This window comes from Citrus clementina, unplaced genomic scaffold (genome assembly GCF_000493195.1).
Source record: "Citrus clementina cultivar Clemenules unplaced genomic scaffold, Citrus_clementina_v1.0 scaffold_1, whole genome shotgun sequence".
Classification (NCBI taxonomy): Eukaryota; Viridiplantae; Streptophyta; class Magnoliopsida; order Sapindales; family Rutaceae; genus Citrus; species Citrus x clementina.
Window position 1 is genome coordinate 16,710,628 of NW_006263303.1, and position 17,963 is coordinate 16,728,590.

General features: G+C 35.0%; 2 protein-coding genes and 1 non-coding gene across 3 annotated transcripts; 2 read left to right on the plus strand and 1 right to left on the minus strand.

The window, feature by feature from the left end:
• The first annotated feature begins 2,721 nt into the window (after positions 1-2,721).
• LOC112095971 lies at positions 2,722-2,825 on the plus strand. Its single transcript, XR_002904131.1, has one exon. It is a non-coding gene; the product is annotated as a small nucleolar RNA R71 (small nucleolar RNA).
• Positions 2,826-9,031: 6,206 nt separating this feature from the next.
• LOC18054027 (putative pentatricopeptide repeat-containing protein At3g15200) lies at positions 9,032-11,000 on the minus strand. Its single transcript, XM_006451718.2, has one exon. It carries the CDS (start codon positions 10,981-10,983, stop codon positions 9,373-9,375), a length of 1,611 nt encoding a protein of 536 aa, XP_006451781.1. The 5' UTR covers positions 10,984-11,000; the 3' UTR covers positions 9,032-9,372.
• Positions 11,001-14,051: 3,051 nt separating this feature from the next.
• Positions 14,052-14,967, plus strand: LOC18054028 (ethylene-responsive transcription factor 4). Its single transcript, XM_006451719.2, has one exon. It carries the CDS (start codon positions 14,114-14,116, stop codon positions 14,738-14,740), a length of 627 nt encoding a protein of 208 aa, XP_006451782.1. The 5' UTR covers positions 14,052-14,113; the 3' UTR covers positions 14,741-14,967.
• Positions 14,968-17,963: the final 2,996 nt, after the last annotated feature.

The window sequence follows — 17,963 nt, forward strand, 5'->3', positions numbered from 1 at the left end:
ATACATCTCTGCAGAACTAGTGTTAGATGATGTAAACATGGATCAAATGAGTCACCAAAAATAGAAAAGTCATCTATAAAGACTTTAAGGAATCGTTCAACCATATCAGAAAAAATGCTTAACATCCATCGTTGAAATGTGGCAGGTGCATTACATAATCCAAATTACATCCTCCTATATGCAAATGTGCCAAAAAGGCAAGTGAAAGTAATTTTCTCCTCATCTTTTGGTGCTATGAGGATCTGATTGTATCCTGAGTAGCCATCTAGAAAGCAATAAAATCCATGTCATGCTAATCTATCAAGCATTTGATCGATAAATGGTAAAGGAAAATGGTCTTTACGTGTGACAGAATTCAACTTTCTATAATCAATGCATACACGCCATCTTGTAGTTACTCTAGTTAGTATTAATTCATTATCAGCATTGGTAACTACTGTGACTCCTGACTTTTTGGGGACAACTTGCACAGGACTAACCCATAAACTATTAAAAATGGGGTAAATGATACATGCATCTAATAGCTTAAGGACTTTAGTTCTAATAACTTCTTTCATATTAGGATTTAACCGACGTTGCATTTCCCTAGTAGGTTTAGTATTTTCATCAAGGTGAATGTAATGCATGTAGTCTACTAGGTTTATACCTTTTATGTCTGCTATGGTTCATCCTAATGCTCCTTTGTGCTCTTTTAAAACATCCAATAACTTACATTTTTGTTCTTCATTGAGGGATGATGAGATGATTACCGGCATAGTACTTTTTCTCCCAAAAATGCATATTCTAATGTGTTGGGTAATGATTTGAGCTCGAGTTTCGGTGGTGATTCTGATGATGGGATGAGTTTCTTCTCTGATGGTGTTAGTTGTTCAACTCTTGACTTCCATTTATTAGTGTCCATGGATGGTGCTGAGTCAAGTAGAGCATTGACCTCATCGACCGATCTGTCAATATCAAAATCCAAACAAAAGTGAGTTAAGCATGTTTGTAAATGATCATCACTGAGGTTTGAAAGAAAAGTATTATCAACTAATGCTTCTATTAAATCAACATCAACAATTCCATCATCTGCATTGTGTGGTTGTTTGGCAATGTTGAAGATATTTAGCTCCATAATCATGTTGCCAAAGGACAACTGCATATTTTCGATCCTGCATTGAATGTGAGTATCAGCAATTGCCAAGAAAAGTTGGCCTAGGATAATGGGGATGTGCTTTCTTGAATCATGTATTGGTTGAGTGTTAATTACAATGAAATCAACAGGAAAATAAAACTTGTCTACCTGGATAAGCACGTCATTTACAATACCACAAGGTATTTTCGTGGACCGATCTGCGAGCTGTAACACCACTGGAGTTGGGTGTAATTCTCTCAGTTTAAGTTTCACAAATATTGAGTATGGTAACAGATTTACACTAGCTCCTAAATCCAATAAAGCATTCTCAATTGTATGGTTCCCTATACTACATGAGATAGTGAGGGAGCCTGGGTCTTTGCATTTTAGAGGAATTTTGTGTTGAAGTATAGAGCTAACGTTTTCTGTTAAAAATGTATTCTTTTGAACATGAATATTTCTCTTTTTAGTACAAAGGTCTTTAAGAAACTTGGCATAAGATGGAATTTATTTTATAGCATCAAGCAAAGGGGTGTTAACACTTACATGTTTGAAGATTTCAAGAATCTCACATGTGGATTTTCCCTTCTTTCCTTTAGCTAACCTCTGAGGAAATAGAGCTTTGGGAACATATTCTCGTGGGTTGGTTTCTTCTTTCTCTTCCGATGGTGAGCCCTCAACATTCACAGGTACAATTTGATTTTCTTTTGTCACTGGCATCTCCACTTTCTTGTCTACTTCTTTGCTTTTTTGCAATGTCATGACTGCTTTGACCTCTCCATGCTGCTGTGGTAAACTGATACTTACTTTATGCACTCCTTTAGGATTATGCACTGGTTGACTTGGAAACTTGTCTTTCTCAACAGTCATTGCCAAGGTCTGAACTGAAGAAGTAAGCTATCCCACCATCTTCTCGAGGCTTGAAACTGATTGGGCTTGTGAGTTGAAGCCTGCTCTCATCTCATTTCGTAGTCCATCAATGGTGCGGTTTTGTTGCTCAATCGTAGAGTGAGTAACATTTTTGAAATTCTGGAATACATCATCCCATGGTCTGGGTTAAGAGTAGTTCTGGTTCTGATTGTATGGTCTAAATGGTGGCTGAGAGGCTTGAGGAATTTGAAGAATTGGTTGCATTGGTGGAGCTGGAGCTGCTGGTCCATTCTGTTGGAATCCTTGAGACCATGAAAAATTGGAGTGGTCTCTCCATCCAGGGTTATATGTGTTGGAGTATGGGTTGTAATTTGATGGTTTTCTCATTACACCTATGGCATTGGCTTGATCTGAGTATGAGTCATGGTCATGTGGTTCTGTTGATTTAGCAGTCGTTAACGATGCTATTTGTTCTTGAGAGACCTTCAACCATCTCCTTAACTTTTTTGATTCCCGAAGTTGACTCGCCAATGTGAACCTCATTCACTCCTTTAATTCTTTTAGCATTCCTGAATGACCGACTCCGTTGTTGGAAATTATCCACTTGCCGCTGGAAGAATTTCCAAATCTCTAATGCATTTTTTGACATTAGCTCTCCTCTACTTGTTGTCATTAGTCATTCTTGCACATTCGGCAATAATCCCTCCAAAAAGTATTGGCATTGGTGTCATTTTGTGTACCCATGATGTGGACACTTCAAGAGTAGCCCATTGAATCGCTCTCATGTTTCAAAAAACTGCTCGTCTTCTCTTTGGGTAAACTCTGAAATTTCCCTGCGAATAGCATTGGTTTTATGCACTGAGAAATATTTATTCAAAAATTTTGTTACCATTTGTTCCCATGATGCAATGCTATTAGCAGGCAATGTATTGAGCCATGAACGAGCTCTATCCTTTAAAGAAAATGGGAATAGTCTAAGTTTAACATCATCATCTGAAAAATTATCATATTTAAATGTTTGACAAACAGCATGAAAATCATTCAAATGATTATATGGGTCCTCATTTTCTAGGTCATAAAATATTGGGAGACAATTTAGGACACTAGGTTTTAGTTCAAAACTCCTAGCAACTACATTTGGGTATCTTATGCATGATGTGCTCAAATTAGCTAAGGAACTAAAGTAGTCCTTAAATGGCCTCTCATGTGGTGGTGCTTATTGTTGTAAATCCATTTTATTTGTAACTTATTTGTGTGTGCGCAATGTTTTTTCTAATTCAAGGTTTATAGACTCAAGGTTAGGTAATAATGACATTCGACCATGCATGCAAAGAACATAAATAAATGGGAACAAAACAAATAAAAATAAAGAAGAAGGAGAAATTACGGTACTAACTTTATCACGCTGTTAAAACATTTCTATAAAAACACTAAAACAAATACGTGAAATAAATTAACTAAAAATAAATTAATAAGATAAACAAAAATTACAAAAAAAAACTTGAAAATTAAATTACAAAACTTTAAAGAAGAAAAAAAGAAAAGAAATTATTACCTCTAAATGCATATTCATTTTTTTTCTTTTTTTTAATAAAAAATACAAGAAAAGAAATAAAAGAAATTATTCATAAAACTTAATTCTACGAATTAAAATAACTTACCTCCCTGGCAACGGCGCCAAAAACTTGTTGTGCAAATTTTATTGAACTCGCAAGTGCACGAATCTATTGTAGAATAGATTAATGGTAACGAGTGTCGATCCCACGAGGAGGTAGATTTTAATCACGTGTAGAGTTAATTTTTGAATTGGGTAATTGGATTTGTGGTGGAAATAATTTGGAATATTCTAAAACTTAAATTAAAATGGCGAGAATAAATTGAAGATAAATCTATTGAAATGAAGCACTTGGGTATCTGGATTCGTATCAACATGCACCATGGGTTAAATATTCCTTATTAGTGTCAATTAAATCATGAGGGAGGAATCCACACCTCATGAACCACACTCTAATCAATATGGTGCTAAGGACTTATCGTGCCAAATAATAATAACCTTGTACTAGGGAGCCGGTGAAATCAGGGCTATATCTAGACAAGATTATTATTATTTGTCGACGAAAAGTCAAAACATCCACAATAATTAGAGGGGACGAGAAAGTAAATTTACCAAATAAAGCCCATGACACATGTTGAGACTTTACCTTCAACTCAAGCTTGAAAGAAAATTAGCTACTCATAATTGAACTAGGGACAAAATAGAAATTTATTAAAATACGTAGAAAATACAAGATGGAGAAGGAATTACAGAAAATAGAGCCCAAAAATGGATTCAAAGATATCAAATTAGGGGGGAGGCTCCCTTTTTATAGATACATTGAGTAAATCATGACCATCGGATTAAAAATAGTTTGGACGCTCAGGATTGCGCCACGTCATCAATCAACAGTACGCGGTTTGACCACGCGGTTTGAACAGTGACACGGTTTGGTTGAAAATAATCCTGTGTATATGCATGTACCGTATGTGCGATTTTTAGTCCACTAACATGCTGCCACGTCACCGATCAACAGTGTATATAAATTTTGTCCAATAGAATCGTGACACCTCATCAGTCAATGCCACATCATCGGTCAATGTCACGTCATTGTTCCGTATGTGTGAATAGTGTCGTGAACAGTATCATAGACAGTATCGTACATGTGAATAGTGTCATACATGTGAACAATGATATTTTTCCTTTTATGCTCTTCCTAAGGTTTTCGACTGTCTTGAGTTCAAAAGTGATGTCCGTTTTGCCGTCTGATTTCTCGTTCATTGTTAAATGACCATGATGCCCCTAAAATACATAAAATACTTAATTAAAATAAAACACAGGTAATTAAATCACAAGAAGCTTAAATACATAAAAGTAAGGGTGTTAGTAAGACTTGAATTGTAAAATGACGATTTTCTCCTTTATAAATATATATTTTCTAACACTCAACAGAATATAATACGAAACTAAATTGGAAAAATTTTCCAAATTAGTCAATTTTTTAGTACTAATTTTTTTTTTCTAAAAGTACTACTACTGATCACTCACTGTTGTCCTTGCTGCATAAGCAACAAAAATTTAAAATTAATAAACCAAAGTGTGGATCCAAATGATAAGGTTAACTCTTGTATAAGTTTGAATCTTATGACCAATAAACAACAAATTGCTCGCTGTTCTATTATAGTAAAACAATAATATTTCAACAACTAGATGATTTTTTTTTTGTTGGGATTGTTGTCCAATGTTTGCTGACTTTTATTTGTAACTTTTTATTAGTTTTATTCTTTTTTGGGGGTCCTAAACTTATCTTCTTAGTTTATCATAATCTTATATTTACATTTAATTTATGTACCATTGGTCTCAAACATCAAAATGTCTTGTTATCTTCATACTAGACAACTGCATCTTTTATCTTATTATTAACGTCACTGCCTATAATGTTATTTATCTAATTTTCTTTTCTTTTCCCTATTTTTCCCTATTAAGCTATAGGATGACTTGTTCATTAGCAAAAAAGAAGAGAGTCTTGGTAGTTATACAAGAGGTAGTTGTCATGTTGCAAATGATTATCGATGTGTGCACTGCTATGTCTTCCTATTTTCACTTACCTTATGAATGGAGGTTGGAATGTCCAAATTCGGTATATAGAGTTCAACCAACAATTGTCCCATTTGCATGTCTTGGTATTTGAAAGTGATGTGAAATGTTTGTCGCAATTAAGAAAGGATAGACAAACATTTTTCAAATTATGTAAGCTTCTTTGTGAAAAGGGAGTTTGGTTAGAAGTATAAATGTGCCTCCAGAGGGGTTGTAATGTTTTTGTCGATTTTAGTATATCACATGAAAAATGGGGTTGTTGGTTTTAACATCAAAAGATTCAGAAGAACAGTTAGCAAATGTTTCCAAGAGTATTTGAAGGCAATGATTAGATGTCAAAAGGAGTTTAGGAAAAAACCTGAGCTAATTATGGAGGATTTAACGGAACCAAAATGGAAGTGGTTTACAGTAAGTATAATAATTCTTCAAATCAATGTCTTCTCTAATACACTTTCGTTGATTAACTCATTATTTTTTTAATGGTTTATTGTAGAATTTCACGTTTCAGAGGCCCAATAAACTAAGATATAGAACTAGGAAAAATGAGAATACAATAAATGTCTTGGGGTTTGTTCCCAAGATATGCAATTTACATATGTCTTATTAGGATGGGAAGGTTCAACTTATGATATGCACGTGCTAAGAGATGCCTTAACTAGAAGAAATGGGTTAAAAGTTCCTCATGGTAATACATCTAACCAATTTTTCTTTAGCTTGTAAGGATATATTATTTAGCGAATAATTTTTTTATATGATGATTTCTTATTCTCTTAATAGGTTATTATTATTTGGTTGATGCTGGCTACACTAATGGGATGGATTTTCTTTCACCATATAGAGGAGAATGTTACTATTTGAGCGAATTTCGTGATGGACAACAACCTCATATGCCAAAAGAATTCTTTAATATGAAACACTCAAGTGCTTGCATTGTGATTAAACAATGTTTTGGGATATTGGAGAAGAGATGGGCTATATTGAGAAGTCCTGTCTTTTATGATATTGTAACACAACGGCATATAATTTTTGTTTGTTGTATGTTGCATAATTTCATAAGAAAGGAAATGCTCATCAATGTCATGGGAGAAGAAATAGATAACGATGGAATTCGAGACAATGTTGATGAAACACAATTTATTGAGTCAATTGAGCTTTCAAATGAGTGGATTATTTGGCGAGATAATTTAGCTCAAGAGATGTAGAACATAAGGAATGATAGCTGAATCTAAGGAATGATAGCTGAATCTACATGAAGACTTTTCGTTTTTCAGTCATTGTAGTTTGTATAATTACTTAGTAATATTGCTGGACAATGTACTTGTTTAGTGTGTTCCTTGAATGACATTGTGATTATTTTAGTTGATAATGTATTCATTTTATATGATAAATTATTTATGCAATTTGTTTTCATTTGATATGTTGAATTTAATTACGCAATTCACTATAGTTGACATTTGTGTGACACTTTCATTTCCTTGTAAATAGAATGACACACCTGCTTCTTGTCGGATGCATTATAGCGTGGATCCAAAAAGTCTCATGATAAGCTACAGATAGTAGGACAGGAAACGTCAACGTCAAACTTTCAATTATACAGAGAGGAGGAGACAAAGAGACAAAGATGGCATTTGTTCTTCGTTGCTTTGCTGTTTCTTGCAAGCCAAGAAACACATTTTCCAAAACCCACCTTTCTTTTTCAACTCAGTCAACTTTGACCACTTTCACGTCCTTCAGTTTCTCCACAAGTCTCGACCACAATGTCTTCTTCAAGGAGGTTGCTGTGTTACAGAATCTGTAACATACACACCCAAGGAGAAGAGCACACGTGTCCTGAGGAGAGAGGAAAAACCATCCAAATGCATCCAATTAAGAGCTGGCTAAGCTGGATCTGTAAGTTACAGATTCTGTAACTTAGCCAGCTCCCTTCTTCAAAGGTTATGCCTTTCTCTTTCTGTTGCAGTTACTCATGACCTTCCCTTTTCACTCTGATTTGTTGCTGGGAGAGTGAAAACCACCAAATACAAGAGGCTAAAACAATAAAAGTTAGGTCTCTTTTTGTAAAAGGTAGTTGTTTCTTAGAAAATAAGTAACCTTTTCTTTGTTCACTCTGATTAATTGCTGGGAATATTAACGCTACCACAAACAAGAGACTGGACTAGAAATGTTTGAATCTTTTTGTGTGAACTGTTGTCGATTCTTAAAAATGAGTCAACCCATTTGTTTTCTAACCAAGCTGTGTATGCAAGCTGAATTATCAGGCATGGTTCAGTAAAGCTTGTTATCTGGGTTAAAATTCTGGGAAATGTTCATTTGTAGGGGTTTAGTGACCTATTTTTTTGAAAAGCCGACTCGACAATCGTTGATTGCTTGGCAAGAAGATATGCTTCCAACTCCAGCTTGAGAAAGGTACCCACTTTTGCAAGTTGATGTCTTTTCTTCAAAGTCTCACAAATAGAAAATTGTTCATTTTTTATTATGTGTCATTGGACATGCCCGTTTCAACAATTTGATCTGCATGTCAAAACAATTCCGTAGTAATGATTAGTGGATAAAGATGAAATCAAGAATTATTTGATAAAGTTATAAGCTTGGCCATGGACATAGACACCCAGTTGTGAAGAAGAAAAGATCAGGATTCTTGTAAAGTATAATTTCATCTGATGTGTTGTTGATAAATGATTGGCCTATAGGGGCACGTATCTCTAGTTAACATCCAATGAGCAATTTTACTATTTTGTTGAAAGTGTGAATTTGCTGACCAAATTGTAACAGTAAAATGATGAGGTTGTGTGTGAAGGCAAAAGTGAGTTTTAACAGTGCATTTGGTTATAGAAAAACCCTTCCGTGTTTTTTACTCTTTTTCTTATTTACTTTAGTAATGGTTTTACTGAACTGGTGAACTGTAGTGTTTCCCAGTTTTTACTTTATATAGTTGATTCAGTGTAGCTGGGTGTGCCGCTGCTTGCATCAAAGTTTGCTGTTTCTATTTGCACAGAATTCTAAACTAAAAGCATTGCATTCATCATCATTTTTGAGTGTTAGAATCTTTTGATATATAAAATGTTTTTTAATCACAGAAGAAGAGTATAAAAAGGGGTGGTGACTCCCATCAGAAGAGGAGCAGGGAAAATGAAAGGGTGAGGAGAGACAAGGAAGAAGAAGAATGTAAAAGTCATCAAGCTTGTTTCATCTGCTGGGCCCGGAATTTTCTATGCCAAGATGAGGAATACAAAGAGTAAGGTAAAACTTGAGATCAAGAAATATGACCCTAGTATAAGATGTCATGTTGAGTTTACAGGGGCGAAAAGAGGTGAGAAATATGACCATTGAATGATACGCTGCTGCTGTTTATAACCAATCTTGAGTTGAATGAATTAAGAAAATGAAACTGTAGTTGTCGATTAGAACTTATTACATCTGCTCATTGGCATTTGCTTGTTTAATATGGCTAAGCTGTTTGCTGCAGATAAATTTGATGCTACAATAGCAACCACGTTAAGCTTTACCGAGTATAAGCTGAATAGGTACAATAGCTTATGACATCTTTTGATGGATGTAAACTGAGAAACTCAGACAAAGCGTTTATTCCATAATATAATTATAACTACTAGCAGGGACTGTTATAACTCAACTAGAAAAATTTCTCAAATAAGAGTATAATACTAACTCCTAAACTGGAAAAACATTTTTTTTTTTTTCGGAATTTTTGTGCTTCATAGGAATTCCCCAATATCAAGATTTCATCTCCCTTTTTCTTTCATGCATTCCCTTTTAGTCCTAGACTTGTGAGTTTTATCACCTTTTTGCCCTGCTCCCCTCTCTCTTTCAACTTGATGTTCATATCATTCACCAAAATCCCAGTCCTTGGCTCGGGTACCATTCCCTTCAATCTCATCTCATGGAAATAAGATAGAGCATCCTCTAACCTTCCCTTGTCATACAGCCCATGAATCATAACGGTATAAGATCGCTGGTCAGGTCCCATCCCCTTTTTCTCCATCTCTTCCCATGTATGTCTTACTTTGTCTTCACAATCCCAGTTTACATACAACTTTAAAATCACATTGTATGTGTCAGTGCTCATCTTGCATCCATTTCTCTCCATTCTCTCCAATACCCAAGGAACTTCCTCGGGTTTCTTCAAAGACTTGAGCAGGTAATTGAAAGTTATTTCATTAGGCAAACAGCTTCCATTCTTCTGCTCCATTTCATTCAAATACTCGTAAACCGTTTCCATCCTCTTAATCTTGCATAGATGCTTGATCAGCGAGTTGTAAGTTGTGACATTTGGGAGACAACCTCTATTCTTCATTTCCCTAAGAACCTCCAAAGCTTCAGGAATCCTTTTCTTGAAACAAAGTGCATCAATGATACAGTTGCAAGTAACCACATCAGGTTTACGACCTTTCTCCCACATAGCTTGAAACAACCTCAATGCTGTCCCCAATTTCCCCTTCTTGGTTAGTGCATTTACGAAAGTTGCGTAAGTAACAGAATCTGGCTCACATTTAGATTTAATTATATCTTTCCAAAACCTTTTTGCCTCATAAACATTCCCCAACACACACCATCCATTGAGAATAATATTCATTGTCTTTATATCATAACCAAACTCATTCTTCTCAGACTCGAAAAAAGTTTCAGCCACTTCAACATGCTTGTACCTACATAACCACAACAATAGATTCTGAAAAGCAGACAAATCATCCAATTCCCCAAACTCTTTCCTCCTATCAAAAACACCAATTGCTTCCTCTACCATATGTGCAGCTGCATATCTATTAAGCAAGATTCCATAAGTTTTCTCATTCACTAGGTCAGGCATTTCATCAAACACTTGTATCAACTCCACAAAACGCCTCGCTCTCCCAAGAACATCAAGGATCGCATTGAAAACATTAGACCCGGGTGAATAATCACCTTCTCTAGACACCCATTTGAAGAATGTATAAGCTGCTTCCCAATCAAAACGATAACGGTTAATAACATTTACAATCAAATCATCAGTTAGTGTAAGCTCACATTGGTTCAGAGCTTTCTCAATTTCTCCTTTTGTGCTGACGCTACAGGTCTTGAGAATATTTTGAACATTTATTGCTATTTCATCACCTGGGTAACGTTGAAACTCGGACTTTTCATCAGAATTAGCGAGTGAATGAACCAACTGAGCTGTTTCGATTCTGCCCAGAAAAAGAAACTCAGAGTTTCTGGCTTGCAAATTGATAATGGGGATTAGGGTTTTATGTGATGTAACCGAGTTGCAAGATTGAAGTTTTGAGAATTGGGTTGTTAATTGAGAATGGAATTTGAATTTCTGTTGGAAGTGTTCCCGGTAAATTCTTTTCAACTGTCGAAATCGGCAACGCATTTTGTTCGTCGGTTTTACCCGAGCCACGTTTGGATTGATTCTATTTTGAGAATGTGTAATTACATCTGAATCCCTAACTTCTTATATTTTTTCAAAAAAATACAGATTTATCCCTTTAATTAAATAGGTCCCCTAAATATGGAGATGACAATGAGCTGGGATGGCCAAGAATTTGTAGTTGTGGGATCAAAGTTAAAACTAATTATAGACGATTCAAAATCCCGTCCCTTCTCAATTATCACAAATATCCCGAATGGCCCACCTCAATTAATATTTTAATTTTGTTTACATGCTTTGATTAGATTTAATTTAAAAATTTAATATATATAAAATATATGTGTTTCCATTAACAGTTCAATTAACATTATCTCCAATATAATTGAAAAAAATAAAGAACATTGCAAATTACACAATATATAATTAATAATGTTAAAGAAAAAATAAAATTGAACACATTGTTTGTTAAATAATTGAGCAGATTGGGATCCTATGAAATCTTGAGATAAATCTTAATCCTGTCCCAAAATTACAATTGGGTTCAATTTCAATCCCGAATCCCATTGCTTTTAAATTGGTCCTAATAATGTGGATCAATCCCATCTCCATCGATACAAAATCCCGAATCTCAATTAGGAATTGAAATTTTTATTCATATATATATATTCCCTACCTAGTGTTGGATTGCAACTAATATTATGAATTTACTTTGGCGAGAAAAAAGCAATATTATTGTAATCAGCAATCCAAATATCATGGTCCCATTTAATTTGTGGAGAGATGGAATGAGATAAAGCAATGTTGTAGGTAATTACATTTGCCCCTAATCTTTGGCAAAAAGAATTAAATTCTTTAGCATCAATAGATACTGCCTAACGATAGTTAATATAAGTACTTTTCTTACAAAATTGTTATAAAAAAAAATCACAAATTTAAGGTATGAAAATTCTAATCTAAGGTCACTTAGGGTGCGTTTAAAATTGAAGTTGGACAACTGTAACTTAAAAGTTACAGTACTAAAGTATTTGGTAAACATTAGCTGTTGTATTTTGGAAGGTATGTTGATATAATTTTTTACTTGTATAATAAAAAATTTATTATATCTTTAATAATTTTATCAACATTATTATTTAAAATTTACATTTACTATATGTTATTAACTTTAATTTCATAATTACACTTTTTTTTTTCCACAGCAGCTGTACCTTAAAAACTATAGTATCTCAATCTCAAACGCACTCTTAATCCAATGGTAGTGTGCGTGTGTTTTTATTTATATTTATATTTTTTTATTCTTTTTACAAAGCATCCCATGGTTGTTTAAAATTAAAATTAAAGATTATGTTTAATTGGGTAAAAATTAAATAAATAAGAAGCTTATCTTCAAGTTCATGCTTCCAAACCCATACAAATACAAGTTAACTCATTAATATTTTTGAGCTCTCTGCCATTTGCAACATTGAATTATTCTCTGCTAAATTTGGACAATTGTTTCAGTTTTCAACGAGTGGGGGTGTTGTTTCTATTGGTTTACTAAACTACACTTAGTTTGGGGCGTCACATAAATGTAGCTTACAGTTAAATAAAATTCATCATTGATTCATCTAGTGTCTCTGCTCTTTATTTATTTTTATACTACAAAATTTAAGTATAAATTATAATAACTATTACTTAAGAAAATCCTAAAAAAAAAAAAAATATGGATGGATGTATGGTGCAGATATTGCATCCTAGAGTTTTAAGTCACACCTTGAAAAAATATGTTAATTTAAAATTTTAAAATAATTAAGTTGTCCACTAGTATTTAAAAAATTCACGTGGCAGAATTTCATATGAAGCAGCACTGACTATTTTCATTCCCATGTCTGTACGACGACTTCTTATCTACACGTGTCAAATCACAACGGGAATCACCATAATAGCCGTCCGATTCTGGTGAGTCAACATCTCCGCGGGATCGGGTGGATGGATACGATCCGATTTACGCGGCCAGAGGACGGAGAAAGCCGACAAATCATCAATCAAAAATAGAAAAAGAAAAAATCTAAAAATAGATGAACCGCCGTTATTCCCGTTCTTGTTAAAAAAGAGAAACAGAAAGCGGCACACAGACTTGCCGTCATAACCGCCGTTATCATAGCCGCCCTTGGACTTATTTGCTGCCACGTTTCCTTAGGGAAACCGCGTGCCACGCGTCTACTAGTAAGGGGGCTCAACATTTATCATGTCTAGTGTGGACCCACTACGTTTGGCTGCGGCAGGGCGTCTGGAGCCCATAATTTTTTTTTTGGAACAGCAGAGTCAAAGTCATCGTTGACCGCGCCGAGTGAAAAAGCGAAGCGCCGTAGCACGTGAGTGGCGTGCTTGCGCCCTTAGCGTTTTCAGTAGGCTTTCATTAAATACAGGCTCTCATTAATATATTTTTTTTCTTTTTTCAACAATGTAAATATAAACATCCAGGGCCATTTTAGTTAGTGCATGTACATCAAAAATTAATTACGTAAAAAATTCGTTTAAAAATATCGGCATTTAATCCTGGTGTCATATAAATAAGAATAATGATACAGCCACAAATTCTTGTACAAATTTATTTTGTACAAACTGATGTGGCATGATAAGATTGGTTGAATTAAATATCACTTGGCCCACATAATTTATTTTAATTAATTTATATTTTCATTTAACCAATGAATTAATGCCACGTCAGTTTGTACAAAATAAATTTGTATAAGAGTTTGTGGCTGTATCATTACTCAATAAATAAATGTCTACTAAATATAAGGTGCGTAAGGATTATTGAATGCCATAAGATAAGATAGAAAATTTCTTAAATATTTCGACCATGCAACGATAACAAGAATCCCTAAGGTCACAACGTGGCGTAGTCTCATTAGGCAACATAATTGAACTGAATATTAGTTCGTGTAAGGGAAGCCACACCACATCTCTTGCTTTTACTGTACCCAACAACAAGCGCCCACAAAAGCGGTGTCGCTTTAACACACACAAACACACACGCACACACACACACACACATTCTCTCTCTCTTCCCCGCATATTATTCTATAAAAGCCGCCACTGCTCTCGTTCGTTTCCTTCAAGAGCTAACAAACAACTTGCTCCTCTGTTCAAAATGGCTCCGAGAGATAAGCTCAACAAACCATCCTCTAACCCGAATCCGAATTCGAAGGATATGGAGATCCGATACAGAGGAGTGAGGAAGCGGCCGTGGGGGCGTTACGCCGCCGAGATCCGGGACCCGGGGAAGAAAACCCGCGTCTGGCTCGGCACCTTCGACACCGCCGAGGAAGCAGCACGTGCCTACGACGCAGCAGCGCGTGAGTTCCGCGGCGCCAAAGCCAAGACAAACTTCCCAACGCCAAACGAAATCCTTGGCACCCTCGCCCGCAGCCCCAGCCAGAGCAGCACCGTGGAGTCATCCTCTCCTCCTCCGCCGACGCTGCTGCCACAGCCACAGCCGCTGCCACAGCTAAACCTAGCTCTCAACAGCTACCGTAATGCCGGCGCGTGCCTCCCAGTCGCCACGGCGCGTCCGGTCCTTTTCTTCGACGTTTTCTCCTCCGGTGGTACTGTTGCGACTCACCGTGATGCACGCTGTGTTGGTTTTTATCCCGGCGGGACCCAGAGCGACTCCGATTCGTCATCGGTCGTCGTTGATTACGATCCTCGTTCGTCTGAGAGAAGATTGATTGATCTTGATCTTGATCTTAATCTCCCTCCTCCACCTGAAGTGGCTTGAGTTTTTGGACTGAAGCTAATGCTGACGTGTACGGCGATGGTGATGTGTATATAGTGACCCTAGCAAGATCCTTTGGTCGATCTTCGTATTTTTGTTTTTGCAACTGGAAAATCTAGGACGGTTACTCCACGTTGTTTTTAACTGCTGCCGTTAGAAATATATATATATATGTGTTTAATGCTTAGTCAAATGATATAAGAGAAGTGAGAACCCTTTTTTATGATCTATGTTTGATTTTGAGTGTTAAGTGTTTTAGTCAAATTCAATGATTTTCTCGTTCATCATAAAAACAATTCCATCTTTTCAAGTTAATTAATGCCCTATGTTTGGTTGCCGAGAAAACCAAATAAAAAGATGTAAATCAGATAAGTCAAGTACATGCATGAATAAAATTAAAACTTTTTTTTGGGTTAAATTATTGTACTCTGGCGATGAACAAAGATGAAAACTGTTTATGTTTGGTGTAAATATTGACTTATTATTTTTTAAAATTTAAATATATATTTTTTATTTTTATTAGGAAGATAAAAAAATAAATCATCAACCCAAATATGGAGGACGGTTTGAAAATACTAAATTCTAAAGTTTATCCATTACTTTTGAATGCAGTAAGAACTGTCACTTCTCATAGACTATCTGGATATGTTTTACAATCGAAACGTAATATTTATTTCATTTACTTAACAATGAAAAAGAATGTCTTGATAAGATTTTGTTATTAGTTTTATACCCCTATTAGTAACTTTTTTTTACTTATTTTCATCTGATGGTGCCTAAATTGGGAGTCCTCAATCAAGCTTGAAGAGATATGACATACTTTTTTAGAATATAGTATCCCATCTTCTATCCCCATAAATGCAACAATTAAAATTTATGTTATATTTATTTACTACAATCAAGCTAATTGTTAATTAAATTTTAAAAATTTTATTTTTGTTTATTTACTACATTTTACGTGTAGAATTTTAATTTTTTTTTTAATTAAAAAAAAGGTGTGATTCAAGTACAAACATGTCGCCGCCTCGCCGGCGCTGTCGGGTCGTGAGATGCAATACTTAGAAGCCATGCTTTGCGAAACGGCGAGAGAATCGGCGTTCAGCAGCTTACGCTACTAGTATTTTTTCCGCTTACGTCACCCCTTGCGGCCCCACTTGATTTAATTACTTTTTTTAATTCAGTAGCGGGTAAGAGGGGCGGCTTCATGGCGAGAAACAAAAGTGGGCCCCACTTAAATCTCCTCGTGATTCTCGAACTTTGTTACTTGTTTTTCTTTTGTTATCATGTCTGCCCATCAAACGATTCCTAGGGTGTTTCAAATCAGACGGTTGGTAATGAAAATGGAAAGCGTGTGGTGGGAGAGTCATCATTTAACTTGAAATGAGTTTCTTGTGGCTGGCTGTTTCTTGGTTTTTCTTATTTATTGATTTTGCTAATTATTAATTATTAGGCGGCACCGACAGTGAAACCGCCGCTGGGTTATACGACACCGAATCAGCGTGTTCCGCGATAGGCGTCCAAATGTGGGGGCCATGGAAGACTAATTCCGTGTTCACAAGGTACTTGTCGGGATACGAGTTAAATTATTGCGAACCTCCACCGTCCGATTGGAAAGCAATTGTTTTTTTTTTCTAAAGAATATTTTATTCATTTTTCTAAAACATGTTCGTTTTTTGTTTTTAACATTAACAGTTGATTTTTCTTTTAATGTTATAATTTACAAATATTACAATCTGAAATTTATAAAAAAATTTGAAATAATTGACTTGTAATATACTCATAACTACATAAAGTCTTATTCACAAATTATAGAAAAAAATAAATGATTGAACTTTCAAAATGGAGAGGACTTGAAACGGTTAATGGCTATCGGTGGCTTGGTGGCATACTTAATTCATTCGAACTAGATTTTTTGTTGTTTTCAAGTTTTAGTTATGAAAGTTAGGTAGCGTTTATTTTTTTAATTTAAAATAAGAACATATTGATTTTTTTTTTAAATCTGAATATAAATATTTAAATGGCACATTTTTTTAAATATTCAAATGTAAATGAATTTTATTTATTTATATTAAAAAATTTAAACATCATTATTTAACATTTATGTCTTTGTCAAATAAATGAAAAAAAGATTAGGTCTTATAGTTTAAGAAATAAATATATTTCATGAAGATAATTTGGGGATATAATATTTAATTCACATTCAAACATTTTTTTATTCATATAACAATAAAAAAAATTTACTTTTTCTATTTAGATGTAAATATATGAAAATCAGACATAAATTATAAAAAGTTAAATAAGTCAATTTTTTTTAAAAATGAAATGAATAAAATTTCAGATTTTAAATATTTAATAAACAAATTCTTAATGTGTAGGATTGGTTTACGTAAGTGTATTTTACAAAGAATTTAATAAGAATTATCCTAAACTTTTCATTATAATCGAAATATAGAATTATTATTTACGTGTTCAAGAAATGTCAGATGATAATAAAAAATTTAATATTCGCTCTAATGAAAAAAATAAAGTAATCATAAATGTATTATTCTTGGTTAGAGGAGTGAACACAAAGTATTAACTCAAAAAAAAACAAGAAGAAAACACCCAAAATGGCGGTAAAGGCGAATAAAGTAAGAATACAAAATTTTAATTGCGCTCAATCTTAAAAAATCAAAGACCAAAAACAATACCAATATTTTTATTAAAAATAAAAAAACAAAAACCACTTTCAAAAGTGTTTATTTTTCAATGGATCCACGTGTGAATCAGTCTCGCGAGAAAAGGCGCGGCAGCCGCATTTTTTTGTGGGTCCCGGACTGCCTGTCGTCGTCTGGAATCAACGAACACCGCGGTTTTCTTTCTTTAATAATGAAGCCATCAAGCCAATACCTCTCCCACCAGTCGTCTGTCTCCACGTGTAAAGATTCACATGGTATCTGTACGAATGTTTGAAAAACTATAAGCGGGCGGTTTGGTGGTGACGTGTCGAAGACGACAGACAGCTGATGGCTGGCCGTCGGCTAACGCACGGAAATTAGCCACGTGTTAGCCTGCGGACGTGCTTCCAAGAGAAGCAACAGCTGAGAGTTTAGCGGATAGGGAAAGGTTCGCTCCGACTCCAGTGAGTGACCCGCATTAAAGCTGCAGTTCATTGGGCTGTCGTGTAACGGGCGTGTTAGTTAAAAAATGCTGCCTTCGGTGGGGGTTTTGGCCTTTTGTGACGATG

Bases quoted from the DNA above. Each gene is read 5' to 3' on its own strand.
- LOC18054027 (XM_006451718.2), bottom strand. From the start codon at position 10,983: ATGCGTTGCCGATTTCGACAGTTGAAAAGAATTTACCGGGAACACTTC.
- LOC18054028 (XM_006451719.2), top strand. From the start codon at position 14,114: ATGGCTCCGAGAGATAAGCTCAACAAACCATCCTCTAACCCGAATCCG.